The sequence below is a fragment of the Magallana gigas genome, chromosome 10, assembly GCF_963853765.1.
Source record: "Magallana gigas chromosome 10, xbMagGiga1.1, whole genome shotgun sequence".
NCBI classification, from domain to species: domain Eukaryota; kingdom Metazoa; phylum Mollusca; class Bivalvia; order Ostreida; family Ostreidae; genus Magallana; species Magallana gigas.
In genome coordinates, this window is record NC_088862.1 from 14,264,582 (window position 1) to 14,278,247 (window position 13,666).

The following is a 13,666-nucleotide window of genomic DNA, read 5'->3' on the forward strand; positions in this document are numbered from 1 at the left end:
ATCCAAGCATAAGGTTTCGAGGCATATATTCAAGTCTGTTTTGATGGTTTTTGCAAACACTCGCTCCAGAAAAGGTGCGGACCTTTGCACGCATTATAATAAGAAATCCTCAAAATTTACTAGTTGTTGGGGTTTTTTGTTGACAAGTTGAAAAGAGTGTTGTTTATAAAAACAAAGCCTGTACTCAAAGTTAATGTTTAACACGAATTTGCTATTGAGATTTTTTACAGCCATAATGATATACATTACAAGTCTCACCAGTATTTTTTAAAACAAACTGTTAAATCGTTTTAAAATAAGAGGGGTAATGAAACTTCCATAAATCGGACTATTTGCATACAAGTTCAAGTAACAATGTTTACTGAGTAGTGTTAATAGTTAATTCTCAAGGGAGAACATTTACAAAAATAAGCCATTATTTCTGTGTATGTGACATTAATTATTTTAATGAGCATCGTGCAGACATATCAGGTAAAATCTTATATTTCCCAGAGACACCCCCTCCCCTTCAAATAAACTGAAACAACTGACATTGAATCCGCAATGTTCAGACATTGGTTATACAATTAATTCCGACAGATATCATCTCCTTTTGCAGTTAAATTACTTTAGTTATTTTTTTTTTCACCAGAATACCTGTCAACTTTGAGACCAGGAGATAGGTTACCGGCAAACTTAGATTACCTAAGAGTGCCAGCCGGAACTAGGCAGGAACTGGTTTGCAGAATTTCTAACCCGAGAGCGCCAATAGTATGGGAAAAGGATGGTCAGGTGTTACAGCAAATTGGAAGAGGAAGTATTTCAGCTCCTGTGTTCAATCCTATCACCAAGGCTGATTCCGGGGTGTATCGCTGTGTATCTGACGATCAAACATATACTGTTCTAGTCGATGTTGTACCACAACCAGTTCAAGGTACATGTACAAATGTAATTGTAACATTAGAAGTAAATGATCGTTGCTTATCTATATTGCATTTTATCTAATCACAAAATCTATAATTGTTTTGCAGAGTATTTACTTTTAAGTGATCGTCCGGATAATAATCCGAGTCTGCGATTACCGAACAGAATGCCAGATAAACCTCGACTGTCTCTTCCTGGTTCTCCAGAGGAGAAACTTCGTTACGCCGCCCCCGGAGAACAATACAGACTTGTCTGCGATGTTCCCGATACAAGAAGCCGAATCTACTGGTTCAAGGATGGAGTGCCATATGCTTCACCGCGTCCAAATGTTATGGTGAACAATGACCAAGGTTTGATTCGGTTTGGAGAATTGACGGACGCAGATAATGGAGTTTATACTTGCGTAACAGCCAATGGAGAATCAACTTATTCAACAAGACTATCTATTAATCCTCGTCATAGGAAAGGTAACTCAACTTCACTATTCATAATTCACTATTTTCTATACTAGTATTTACTATTCTCCTTTAAAGTACATATATCTGGTTAAGTGTATGATTCTTCTTCAATCTAATTTTTTTTTCATTTTGCAGTAACGGTAAATTTAGCGGAGAGAGTTACATCGCAAGCCTTTGCCTTAGGTCGATTCCAACTTTTCTGCAACATTCCAACGTTAGATCCATTAGATGAAGTGGCATGGTATAAAGACAATCAGCTGTTTTTGCCTGCCGTCGGTAGAGACATAACATTCTCTGCTGAAGGTCGAAGTATAACGTTCGGTCGAATAAGGGAAACCGATGCCGGCGTATATACTTGTATTTCACAAAGAACTGGAGATGAAGTATCACAAGAGGTCATCGTTAGCCAACCAATCTATCCAGGTAGTTCACTTTATCACAACCCTTTTATAATTAGAAAACTGTGGAACCATTAAAATCGTTTGGTCTGACTTTATTTCGATATCTACTCTCATGTCTTCTTATCAATTGATATAATTAATTGTTTTTGTGAAGCACGGTATATATGTGTAATGTATACGAGTAAATCATCAAAAATGCATCTCCTTGAACCTTTAAAAAGGCCAGTCCACAAAAACAAAATGACCAACAGGAGATGATTTTGCTCCACTGTGCATTGACGACTTTGAAAATCAAAACTACAAGCAGATTATGAGGAGAACAGTTAATAAAACTAAAATACTAAGAGTTAAAATACCCCTTCATCACTTTATATTTCTCACAGATTACTACAAAGTAGAGGTATCGCCTGGGTATTTCCGGCCCGTAGAGTCCAAACCATTCACCTTGCGGTGTCCAGGTACAGGGTCGTCTGTGCTATGGATAAAGGATGGTCGACCACTAGATGACAGACAGGGGCGACTTTCATTCTCGAATGGAAACAGACAGGTCATCTTTAGAAACATCTTAAGGGAAGACAGTGGAAACTATGCTTGCATTTCACAGGACGGAAGAATACTTCATCTCTCGGCTGTGGATGTGGTTCCACAGGATGTCTACAGTGAGTTAATCAGTCATAGAGAAATAAATGAAAATGGAAATCCTTACACGTCATTTTTTGCAGGATTTGTGTAAATGACCATGCATTTTATTTATCATCAAATCTCATAGCAATTTATAAAAAAAAATTAGCTAATCCAACATATGTTTAATGACATGTCTTAAATCCCTTTTAATACTTAATCTAAAGAAAAAGGTTGTCTGTCTTTTATCCATTTAAAAATTACCAAAGTATAATTGCAAATCGATGACAATTTTGTTTTCGTTTCTTACATAGATTATATCATGGCACTGGGACCTCCAGACCGCCAGAACAACCAAAACCTCAATCTTCCTTCCAACCTGGGATACTTCAGACCAAGAAGTGGGGACATGTTTGAACTGTACTGCAACCTATCCGCTTCCGCCTTGAGACAACCTATTACCTGGACAAAAGACGATAATGTACTCCCAAGGGCAAGGAACCAGCGGGTTTTAGTGTTCCCGTCGATAACCGAGGAAGATGGAGGACATTATTCTTGCAAAGCTGGAAATGCTGAATACAATGCATTAGTAGATGTCAAGCCGAGAAGTGTACAAGGTAAAGATCATGTCTTTTTATACTTTTACTACGTTTTAAAAACTCTTCAACCATCACAATTTTGTTTATTTTTTCTTAATTTTATAGAGTATCTCCTGCTGAGTGACACAACAGATGAAAAGCCAACTCTTCTGTTACCCGATGCTATGGATGAAAGGCCAATGCTAGAACTTCCACTGGATGTCAGGGAAGATGCGAAAATCCAGACAAGGCCACCTGGAGTTGGCTATATCCTAGTCTGTGATCTGCCGCCCACTGTGGAATATAACGCTCCCATCAGGTGGTACAAAAACGGTGCCGCCTACGATATTCCAAACACAGGTCGTGTGTCCCTTTTGGAAAATGGCCGCGTTCTGCAGTTCGCAACATTGAAGAAAGAGGACGCTGGACTTTACAGTTGTATTGCAGGAGATAATTTGGCTCTTTTTGCATCAAAGATTATCATCGCACCAGGTGCAGCTGGTGCTGGTGCTGGTAAGACAACATGTGCTTACTTTTCGGGTTTTTTTATATTTCCAGATTAAAATCTGTTTACGACACCTGATAAAGAAGATGCGAAAAAGTTATCGTTTAATTGTATTCTTACAAAAATGTTCGGCACTGTCGTGTTAACGCTAAGTACATGTAGGTTGTTGTATACTTAACATATCATATGGGTTCATTTATAAGTACAAGTAATAAAATAAATATAAAATTCTATTTAAATTCCTGTGAAATCATTAGATTTCACGGTGGCTCAATTTTGGTGTAATTTGTGGGTACCTTTCAACGATGAATTTACATTTTCCGTTAATTAATAAAACAGGTTTATTAAGTCATCTTTTTGTAAGTATAAAAAAATACACGAAACTACGTTCCCTCAACCATGTAAAATTCACGCAATCCACGAAAATTGGCCCACACGAATTGTAATGCTTCCATAGTAATTCAAAATATTTTCATCGCGTAAAAACTTGTTTTAATTATTTATAGCACAGGAAGTCGACGCTCTTGCTTTAGCTAACAGACAACAACACAACATCCGAATCAACCAACAGTTTACGTTAGAGTGTGGAATCCCACGAACACTGCAGGAAGTTCCAATAATATGGCTAAAGAACGGAGCGGCGTTTGTCTCGCCTGATCGAAACAGAGTTCAAGTGAACCCTAGAAGTATCGTCTTTTCTCCTGTACAAACTGTGGACACGGGTCGTTACACGTGTATGGCTATCGACAACTCCGCCTCCTTTACTTCTGCTCTCAATGTAATGGCGGCTGGAGCTAGAGGTAACTGTTACAATATATATATATATATATATATATATATATATATATATATATATATATATATATATATATATCTCCAAATCACAAAAGTATTTTCTCAGTGTCCGGTAAAAATATAATGAAAGAAAAAAAGCAACACTAACTGCAAAACATAAGCGCTTTCATTGTTTATTATATATATATATATATATATATATATATATATATATATATATATATATATATATATATATATATATATATATCTAGTAAGACTCATCTCATTTCCTTCTGTTCTCAACGTAATAGAAAACTAACATGATACTTCCTCGATGGCCAAGGAAGATTGGCGGCATTTGTTTTTCTTACAAAAATCGAAAAATACAATTTAAAGTCACAGGTATTCTCTCAGTACAATTTCAATATATTTCACAATTTCAGTTGGCGACACTCAGTTGTTGAATATTTGGCAACAACAATTCAGGCCCAGAGTTCTTGGAGCCTTTGAGCTGACCTGTGCATTACCAAACTTCGTTGACCCTTCCACTCCTGTGGTTTGGATGAAGAATGGCCGCCGTATGCCATTAGATACCTCTGGAAGAATAACATACAGAAATGGCAACAGGAAAATGATATTTTCTGAAATAACACCCGATGACAGAGGATGGTACACATGTGTTGCTTTAGACAATTCTGCTTCCTACACCTTGTCGCTGGCCGTGGATCTCGATGGATATACAGGTTACTCAAAATTACAAACTGTATACAGGGACATATTCACCCCTTTTATTGTCGCCCCGGTGCACATTCCTGTCAGAGTACACATTTAAAATCGGACAAATTCAGATCAATGTTTCAATCATTGTGTTGATTTGAGTCTCTATTTCTAAAAGTGCCTTGGCGAATTCAAACGGAGCAAAACCGTTTGCAAGGGTAGAAGGGCGAACATACAGTAACACGGGATGAATATAACCCTGCATGAATTATTTTATTTCTTGAATGTAGTCCCTTTAAATAACTCATTTTAGACCAATACAATGTATGTACATTTCATGTATATGTTTACTTTTTCACAGACTCCGACTCCATAGGAACAGCTCTACGTATATCCAACGCACAACTGGGAATGGTATTCGATCTACGATGTTTACTGCCAGACACAGGAAAACCGATAACATGGACGAAGAACGGAGAACCACTTCAAAATGATCCAACCAATCGAAGGACTTTTAGAAACGGACTCTGGACCATTCGTTTTAACCCCCTTCGATCTAGTGATGCTGGATACTACACGTGTCGTTACGCGGACGGATCCATGTCCTATAGCACTGCTATAAGAGTTATTGGGGGCTCAGGATCAGGTACATTGTCCATATCTCAGTTGAAAACTTTGATTAATTATTCTTAAGAACCTCATATATACTGTATACCAACTTTTATGCGGGAACGAGAAATGTTAGCGAGAACCTTCGCGAATATGTTGTTGCCGCGAACCAGGCATAATCTGCATCTTGTATGTACATGTAAGTCTTTAAATGAACTACATCTTAAATTGCGAATATTAGTCGCCGCAAAACTCTGCAGAGAGGCAGTGAGAGTTGCAGAGTAAAGCTTTATGTGTTAACCAGTCAAGCCATCAAGTTAGTTTCAGGTGTATAGTGAGGGTTTTTGTATTGAAATAGAGAGCACTCGTTTTCTTGACAGTATTCAAATTCATTCTTATCATGTTATATTTCACAGATTTTAGAAGCATTCGTAATTTCTACCTGATGCAACTCGGCGGAAAGTTCGAACTTCGCTGTGGAATTCAGTCACGAGATCCAAACTTCGAGGTTATCTGGTTAAAAGACGGCCAGGTCTTTAATCCTCGACGATCCAGGGGCGTTTCATTTGCTAATGGCAACTCCAGAATCGTGTTTAACTCTTTGCTTCCAGAGGATGCTGGCTTCTATACCTGTATTAGTGGCGGACGCCGATATTTCTCACGATTATACATGTCAAATCCGATTCAACAAGGTCAGTTCAACTCCGATTTCAAAATTAAACCGTTGAACACGACTACTGGTAGATGGGTAGTTATTATCAATAAGGTGATTTTAACAGAAAACGACGATATATAGAAGAAAGTTTAAGGAAATTCGGGAGCAACAAGATTCGTTCTAGTTTAATTGTACAGTTCAGTTTAGTAGTATCATCTTTCGCATTTTGGAAAAGTAACATGATAGTAGTTTATAGTGATGTTTTGTGTTACATGAATTTAGGCACATATATAATATGTCTTAAATGTCAAAGGAAAACGATAATGGCATTGACCTGATTTTGCTAAACAAAAAAGATGGTCAAGTTTGTTTAATAATACCATGTCTTGGTTGAATCGTCTTTTTGATTGTTTGATTAAGTTTCGATATAATTAACAAATATGGAAAGACTTCTTCGTTAAGTTATAGGTAGGTCAATTTTTATTTTTTTTTTTAAATTTTGCTTTATTTATCAGAAAGTATTGGTTGTGTGTCACAATGTGGAACCACGGCATCTTCGTGCTCTCTCCAGCTCAACTGTACGAACTACTTAATGTGTGAAGTCGACGGTAAAGACTGCAACTGCCGCGCCATGATGTGTCCGTTCGGAACTTTCTGGAATCCGGAGTCCCAAAGATGCACTTCTGCCAGGACAACACCTTGTGATAGTGGTAAAACCCAGTGTTTGTACTATGGTTAAGGGGGGTGTGCGGCCATCTTGTACATTTGAGGAAAAGAATTTAGGACTTTATATTTATTGCTTTTATATCTCTTGGCAACAGTTTTGGTCAGTTTTGGGGCAGAAACAAGCCAGTTCAAGAAACTTTTACATTCTTATCCTCAAATGCACAAGATGACCGCTCATCCCCCTAAGTCAGAATATGAATATTTATAACTAAGCAGAAGGTAAAATGAACAAAATCCCTTGCTAGAGATTATCACTTGAAAACTCATTGGAACTATGTCCCTTGTTAATGCGTAAAGAAACTAAAGACCATGTATATATAAGATCGGAACATTCATATTGCATGCTCTACGTAGATGTGTAAGGCGTCACAGATGTAAATTATAGACATATGACTCAAAGACAAAAATTAAAAACTGTAATACCACTTTCAAAAAATTTACAATTTTGGTTAGAGTTGTCTGTTTCATTATGATACATGTTAAAATTAATGCATAATAAGTCCTGTTCTTATTCAACATCGATAATAGTCTATTCTCTTAATATACATGTATCTATGCTTAATGTTGTATGCTCCATGAAAATAACTTTTAATAATCGAAACATAATATGATCATTTTTCTACTTCGACATCAATACATACTTTATTCTACGTGTCAGTATTATTGAACCATATGCATGATATGAAATTTTTTACATCGAAAACATTTATCTATGCTTCATGTTCTGTGTCCGGGTCAATGGTTTTCAACTTTATGCATGATTTGACTCACTTTTGTCTAGAGCCATCCATTCATTACATATGCCTCATTTCAATTTATTTAAAATACATGTATGACATGACTGCAGTTTCTTTTTTGATTCTTCATTCTTAATGTAAATAATTTAAAATCGTTTTTAAATTCACACGTACATTACTCACAATTCATACTGTGCATCTGTTTATAATTCATGCCTCGTGTCAATTAATTTTAAATCAAGGCATGGTGTGTCTCGTTTCATTTTATTCTTCATCGTTTCATATTTCATGCTCCGCCTCAATATGCTTTAGATCCATGCCGCATGCTTCCTGCCCGATCCACTTACCCGAGTGACTACAACTGTCGCAGTTTCTACCGATGTTCCAACACAGGAAATTCTGTGCCGATGTGCTGCAATGCTTTATTCAAATATGACCACAGGACCATGTCGTGTCAGCCTGACAGTAGATGTAATATAGGGTGTAGAGAGAGACAAATCATTGTCAGTGAACCTTCTATCAGACTCAGTGAGTAGTAATTAATATATAATTATTAATAATTCTACGCTACGGTTTGCAAGATTTTCTTAAAGGCATCAATTTATTATGGGCATATGAAAAAAAAACCGCCAGAAAATTATCATGACAGATATATTCAAATCACCCTTTTTGTGACGAGTCATTGTCTTATCCTATTTTGATTATAAAAGATATTTATATTACGGATCAAACATTTTAAAATTGTACATTGTTCTTCATTATGAAACTATGATAAATAGAAATGGAATTCAAATGGTACATGTAGGTTTTCTTTAAAGCAACAAACATGTAGGGAAATGCACAAAATTACATAAAGCATAATTCATTTTCTCTTAATATTCTGATATAATTTATATGATTGATGGCAATTTGTGTAGAAGAAATGTCAGCTCGACGCCTATGTGGCCGTTCAGGACTTTGATTAAAAATTCACTTTAATCCATGATTTCTTTTTTTAGATAAACCTAATGGTATGAATCTATAAGAAATTATTGCTAGCGCCCTCGGGCGCTACCATCTACGTTGGTTTCTGTTTGTTTCTTTGTTGTTGTTTTTTTTTTTTTTTTTTGTGTTGTTTTTCTTTGCTGGAGTTACGCATGCTTAGAAACATGAAAAGAATTCTGGGAAATATGCGCTCGTGCTGTAGTTAATTTGTACGTGAGTCATCTTTGACTGTGCGCATGTTACAGCTCTATTTCACTGTGCTACTATTGGAATTTTTCATTGTGCTTTATTAAAACACGTTTTGTACACAGAAGTAAGGTTTGGGTTTTCGGCGTAATTCATTAACTTAGAACTAGTATTTTTGTTCACCTTCTTAATTAAATGTATATAATGGTTTTCTCGATTTCAATGATTTTAACAGCCAGCTGCGCTAGCTTCCTAATCTTTTTTTAAAAGACAAATTTGTACATGTAGGATTTTCTACGTCATCAATCAATGATCATATTTACATCTAAAAAGAAATATGAGAATTTTTTTTCTTTAAATTAAATCTGACTTAACTACTTTTGTTCTATTCTTCAGTAACCGTCAGGCCACAAGGAGGGGAGTGTTTCCTTCGGGCCGTGTCCGGAAAACCGAATACATACTACAACGTCGCTTCCGGCAGCACCCATTCCTGTCCGTCAGGAACGGTATTCAATGAGCGAGACTGCGTCTGTGAGAATTCCTTTACTCTCACCCACATTCAGAAACAAACATCTGCTCTTGTCAAAGGTATTGAAATGCAATGTATAGTTGATATTTCTCTCGTACAGTAAAAAAGTAAAAATGGACATTGAAATGTAGAAATATATATATCTTTCTCTCTTTCTATTGTTTTTCCTTTATTCATCTCTCTCTCTCTCTCTCTCTCTCTCTCTCTCTCTCTCTCTCTCTCTCTCTGATAGTTTAGAGCTAACTAGCCATATCATTTTTTTCTAGCTTACCTTTAGATATAATTTGTTTTCAACTACATCATTGTTTTATGGAGTTTAATTTCGTATTCTAATACATCTTTATTCTGTGTGCAGAGTGCCATATGCTGCTACAAATGGTATTCGGTAGAGGATTCGTCCGTAACATTTCCCCTCATGGCGTATATACCGACATTATAGACGTCGACACCTCAGACTCGGGTAATCTCAAAACACCTGTTGGAGTGTTCAACGGAAAGACGTCGTCAATATCTACGCCGCGTTTCATCAACGATGAAATCGAGGCTATTTACGTCACCTTCAACTTCCTGGAGAAAGATGGCGGCGACTACCAAGTGCTGTTCTCGAACTGTGGTGCCCTGACCGTTCCCTACACCGTGCCTGGGGTACCGGGTAAACGGACGTCGTCTGTCGAGATACTGCTGGACAAGAGGAGACAGGAGATCATTTTCATTGGAAAGACAGACGATGTCGCTATTAATTCTGTTATCTCTAGAGTCCCGTATAGTGTAAGTTCACGATCGTTGACGGATTTCAGTTAGTGTTTCTTTAAGGGATGTGCGGCCATCTTGTCCATTTGTAATTTATATATATATCGGACAGAAACATACAAGTTCAAGAAATGTTTGCAATTTTATCATCATATGTACGAAATGGTCACACATCTCCCTTAAGGAGGCTACGACCAATCAGCAGTCCAATAAACCATCTTAAATATTTTGTTTTTCATATTGGCATTGATACAAATCTGTTCCAAACCCAATAGATGATCGAATAATAATTGCATTTTCTATTCCTTACATTAGATGCTTCCGATTTCCGTAAATAATTGTACTTATAAATGTTTTTCTTTAATTCGTTTAGGCGAACCAATGGAATAAGGTGGAGCTAACGTTTGATGGCTATAAACTTAAGGGCGTTGTGACGTCAGATATAAACGGTACACCCGTGAGGGAGGTCATCGTAGAACCTCTGATGGGTAAGTTTAAAGTTCAGGGAGTACTCTGGTTTTGGGATACATGGATTTTGGTTTACAACGTGTTTCCATAAATGATTGATCTTGAGTTGGTTCACTATTGCTGGAGAGGGGGGGGGGGGTTGAAAGGGAAGAGGGGGAATTTCGTAAAGAAATTCTTCTACAAAACTTCTTGAATACAGAAAAATGTCTGAAATGGAAATAAAGCATGGTACAGTGCATTAATGATGCTAAAAAACCCAACAAGAGCATCAGAAATTTAAACTACGCGTAGATTGACATATCACATCTTTGATTGTCACTTATTAATGCTGCCTATGTTTACTGTTCTGATAGTAATATTTTTTGGCATTATGTTTGGGAGAGAGGTCAAGTAAGCATTGATAGTTGATCGTTTGAAACTCTATTGGACGGTCTAATGTTGAAAGTTCTGTTTGTTTTTTTATGACGTACGTTTTAAAGAGTGCTGAATTGTCTTGGCCATTTTCAGACTTTATTAATCTTCTTTATATGACTTACAAATGTACGCTTTTAAGAGTGCTAAATAATCGTAACCGTTTTTAGACTTTATTTATCTTCCTAAAAAGAAAGAGTTTTGGTCATTTCAGAGTATTTCAATTATCTTCAAAAGATAAAGTTCTTTATAAAGATTTAGAAAACTATTCAAATCTTAAGTTAAAATACTTGATTTTTTTTTCAATGGCTAAATAATTATAATTTAATTCTGGTTGTAACGCGGCATTTGATTGGATAGAAAAATTTAGTTAAATTTGTATAACCTGGTTTGCACGTCACAAGACACGTCACAATGCACCAACGTACTAATTCACTTGACGTTACGTATGAATTTTGAACAGATTTATATCATTTTTAAAAGTAAAACGGACTCAATTTGTACAGCAAATTCCAGAAAATTAAATTATAAGGAATGAACTCAATATCTATCCAAGTTATACTCGTATAACCTGGGTTGGAGCAATTTACGCTTTTTTATAATCCGCTTCGCGGATTATAAAGCGTAAATTGCCCCAACCCAGGTTATACGAGTATAACTTGGGTAGACATTGAGTTCATTTCTTAAACATCTCAACTTTAAACGTAGATCTTAATGGTAATCTGTTCACTATTATAATGATAATTTGTTGACTATCCTAATGGTAATTTGTTGACTATCCTAATGGTAATTTGTTGACTATCCATCCTCTTTAAAGTCGTTCTTCATTTTGTGTCTGTACAGGACGGTTGATTCCTTCTCCCATTGTGACGTCATTAGGAAGGTGTTCAGACAATAATGCATTCAGAGGTTACATGGATAAGGTAGGAGCATACAGCATATTAAACTTCAGTTCTAGAATTATATTTTTCCTATTTTCATAAATTCATAATCATTTCATCTTTTTTTTTTGGCATTTAAAAGATTTTGAAAGTTATATTTTATAAAAGAAATAATTTAATTTCCTTTTAATATTTTTTTCAGATTAAAGTCTCAAACTGCATTCCCCTTGGACTAAGTCTTCTCCAATAATATAAAATAAGAGATCGCAGCATAGTGCAGCATATTATCATGCTACATAATATATAGACAATTCTTACATGTTATATATAGATACATATTGTCCGTTTTTTTTGTCAAGAACATGTGAATTAATCTTATGGAAACAATCACCATTTGTGTCATGTTTCACTTTTTTCTCATTATTCATTACAATTCCAATAAAAAAAAAACATGTGTATACTAAAATGTGTTAGCTTTGTTTTTAAGGGCTTCTGTAAGAAGTCATATTAATATGAAATATTATTGCACATAATCGGAAATATGTATCAAGAGATTAAAGTACAATACTTATATATTCTCTGCTGGTCATTTATCAAAAAAGGAGAAGTTACTTATACTTTAACGAACTTTCGCTAGAGCATTGATTTTGACAAAAAGGGTTTTTAACAAAGAGAAACGTTTCTGCCCGTATCGTTCATTGTTTTTGTTCAAAGATGCTACGTGCCCTAATGTAGTCGCTTGATAAACTCTATACTGCAAAATAATGCGTAGATGTTTTAAAAAAAACTCAAAGATTCGAAAAAAAATAATTAAAACAGAATGGATTGTTATTCGGTTTTTTCCGTCACAGTACCAACACAATTAGAATCGTATTCCTTCAGAAACAGAGAAAATACTCAGTAAATGCTATAGCATTGAATCATGATTTTTTGAAGTATACACTCTCATAACTGCAGCGGTGTGTGCATACAAATTGAGTAACGCGCGTTAGCGCGTTATGAAAATTTGTATGCACACACCGCTGCAGTTATGAGAGTGTATACTTCAAAAAATCATGATTTAATGCTTATATTTACATTTTTTAACTTCTTGCCTTGTCTGCAAATGTGATTCATACCTTAAAATTCCTATCTTATCCTAAGGGTAAGTTAATATTAATGGAAGAGCCACAGTAACAGCCACAAGCGTGAACTTTGATTTTCGCTTGTGACGTTGCAGTTTACAGCGTTCAACGTTTGTGACGTCATAATAAAACTCGTCAATTTGACCTTTGACTACTTGTTGCATTTAGAGGCATTTGAAGATCACAGAATTTAATGGAAAAACACAGTAGAATGTAAATATATTCGTATAAATTCGAAAGCTATTGAATTCCTTTGACTATAAAATTGTAGCGATTTTGGCTTAATCCCCCATTTTCACTGAGTTGCTTTTAAAGCCATTCAATTTCACGGAGCAGTGGCATAGCATGCATTGAGAGGATATCATAGCGCTTTTATGATAACGTTATTATTGATCTATACATATGTATGCAAGAGAAGGACGAGCTTATTAAGTCTTTGGACATGTTGAATTCTACTGGGTTTTTTTTTTCTTGTTCTTCATTATTCTGTGTTTTATCAGCTTTTTTATTGATCATTGAATAGAGTGTATTAACGAGATTTTTTAAAATTGATATCATTTCATGATAACCTTATCAATCTTAAATATATTCCGGAGAATGGCGAGTTCATTAGGTATTTGGAATTCTGTCACTTCTGAAAAAAATG

General features: G+C 35.7%; 1 protein-coding gene across 16 annotated transcripts in view; it reads left to right on the top strand.

Annotated features, from left to right (window-relative positions):
- The window catches only part of LOC105345521 (titin-like), an 85,367-nt gene extending 73,005 nt beyond the window's left edge, over positions 1-12,362 (top strand). For 15 of the 16 annotated variants that reach the window (XM_066072964.1, XM_066072971.1, XM_066072966.1 and 12 more), the window contains 17 exons: positions 632-913; positions 1,011-1,370; positions 1,497-1,784; positions 2,146-2,421; positions 2,698-3,000; positions 3,088-3,474; positions 3,973-4,266; positions 4,687-4,986; positions 5,322-5,606; positions 5,986-6,261; positions 6,740-6,934; positions 8,000-8,215; positions 9,254-9,445; positions 9,742-10,154; positions 10,510-10,624; positions 11,859-11,938; positions 12,099-12,362. In XM_066072964.1, the coding sequence (XP_065929036.1) occupies positions 632-913; positions 1,011-1,370; positions 1,497-1,784; positions 2,146-2,421; positions 2,698-3,000; positions 3,088-3,474; positions 3,973-4,266; positions 4,687-4,986; positions 5,322-5,606; positions 5,986-6,261; positions 6,740-6,934; positions 8,000-8,215; positions 9,254-9,445; positions 9,742-10,154; positions 10,510-10,624; positions 11,859-11,938; positions 12,099-12,146 (4,310 nt within the window). In that variant the 3' untranslated portion in view covers positions 12,147-12,362. The remainder of the gene's footprint in view (positions 1-631; positions 914-1,010; positions 1,371-1,496; positions 1,785-2,145; positions 2,422-2,697; positions 3,001-3,087; positions 3,475-3,972; positions 4,267-4,686; positions 4,987-5,321; positions 5,607-5,985; positions 6,262-6,739; positions 6,935-7,999; positions 8,216-9,253; positions 9,446-9,741; positions 10,155-10,509; positions 10,625-11,858; positions 11,939-12,098) is intronic. The other variant, XM_066072967.1, reaches the window with a different exon arrangement.
- Positions 12,363-13,666: the final 1,304 nt, after the last annotated feature.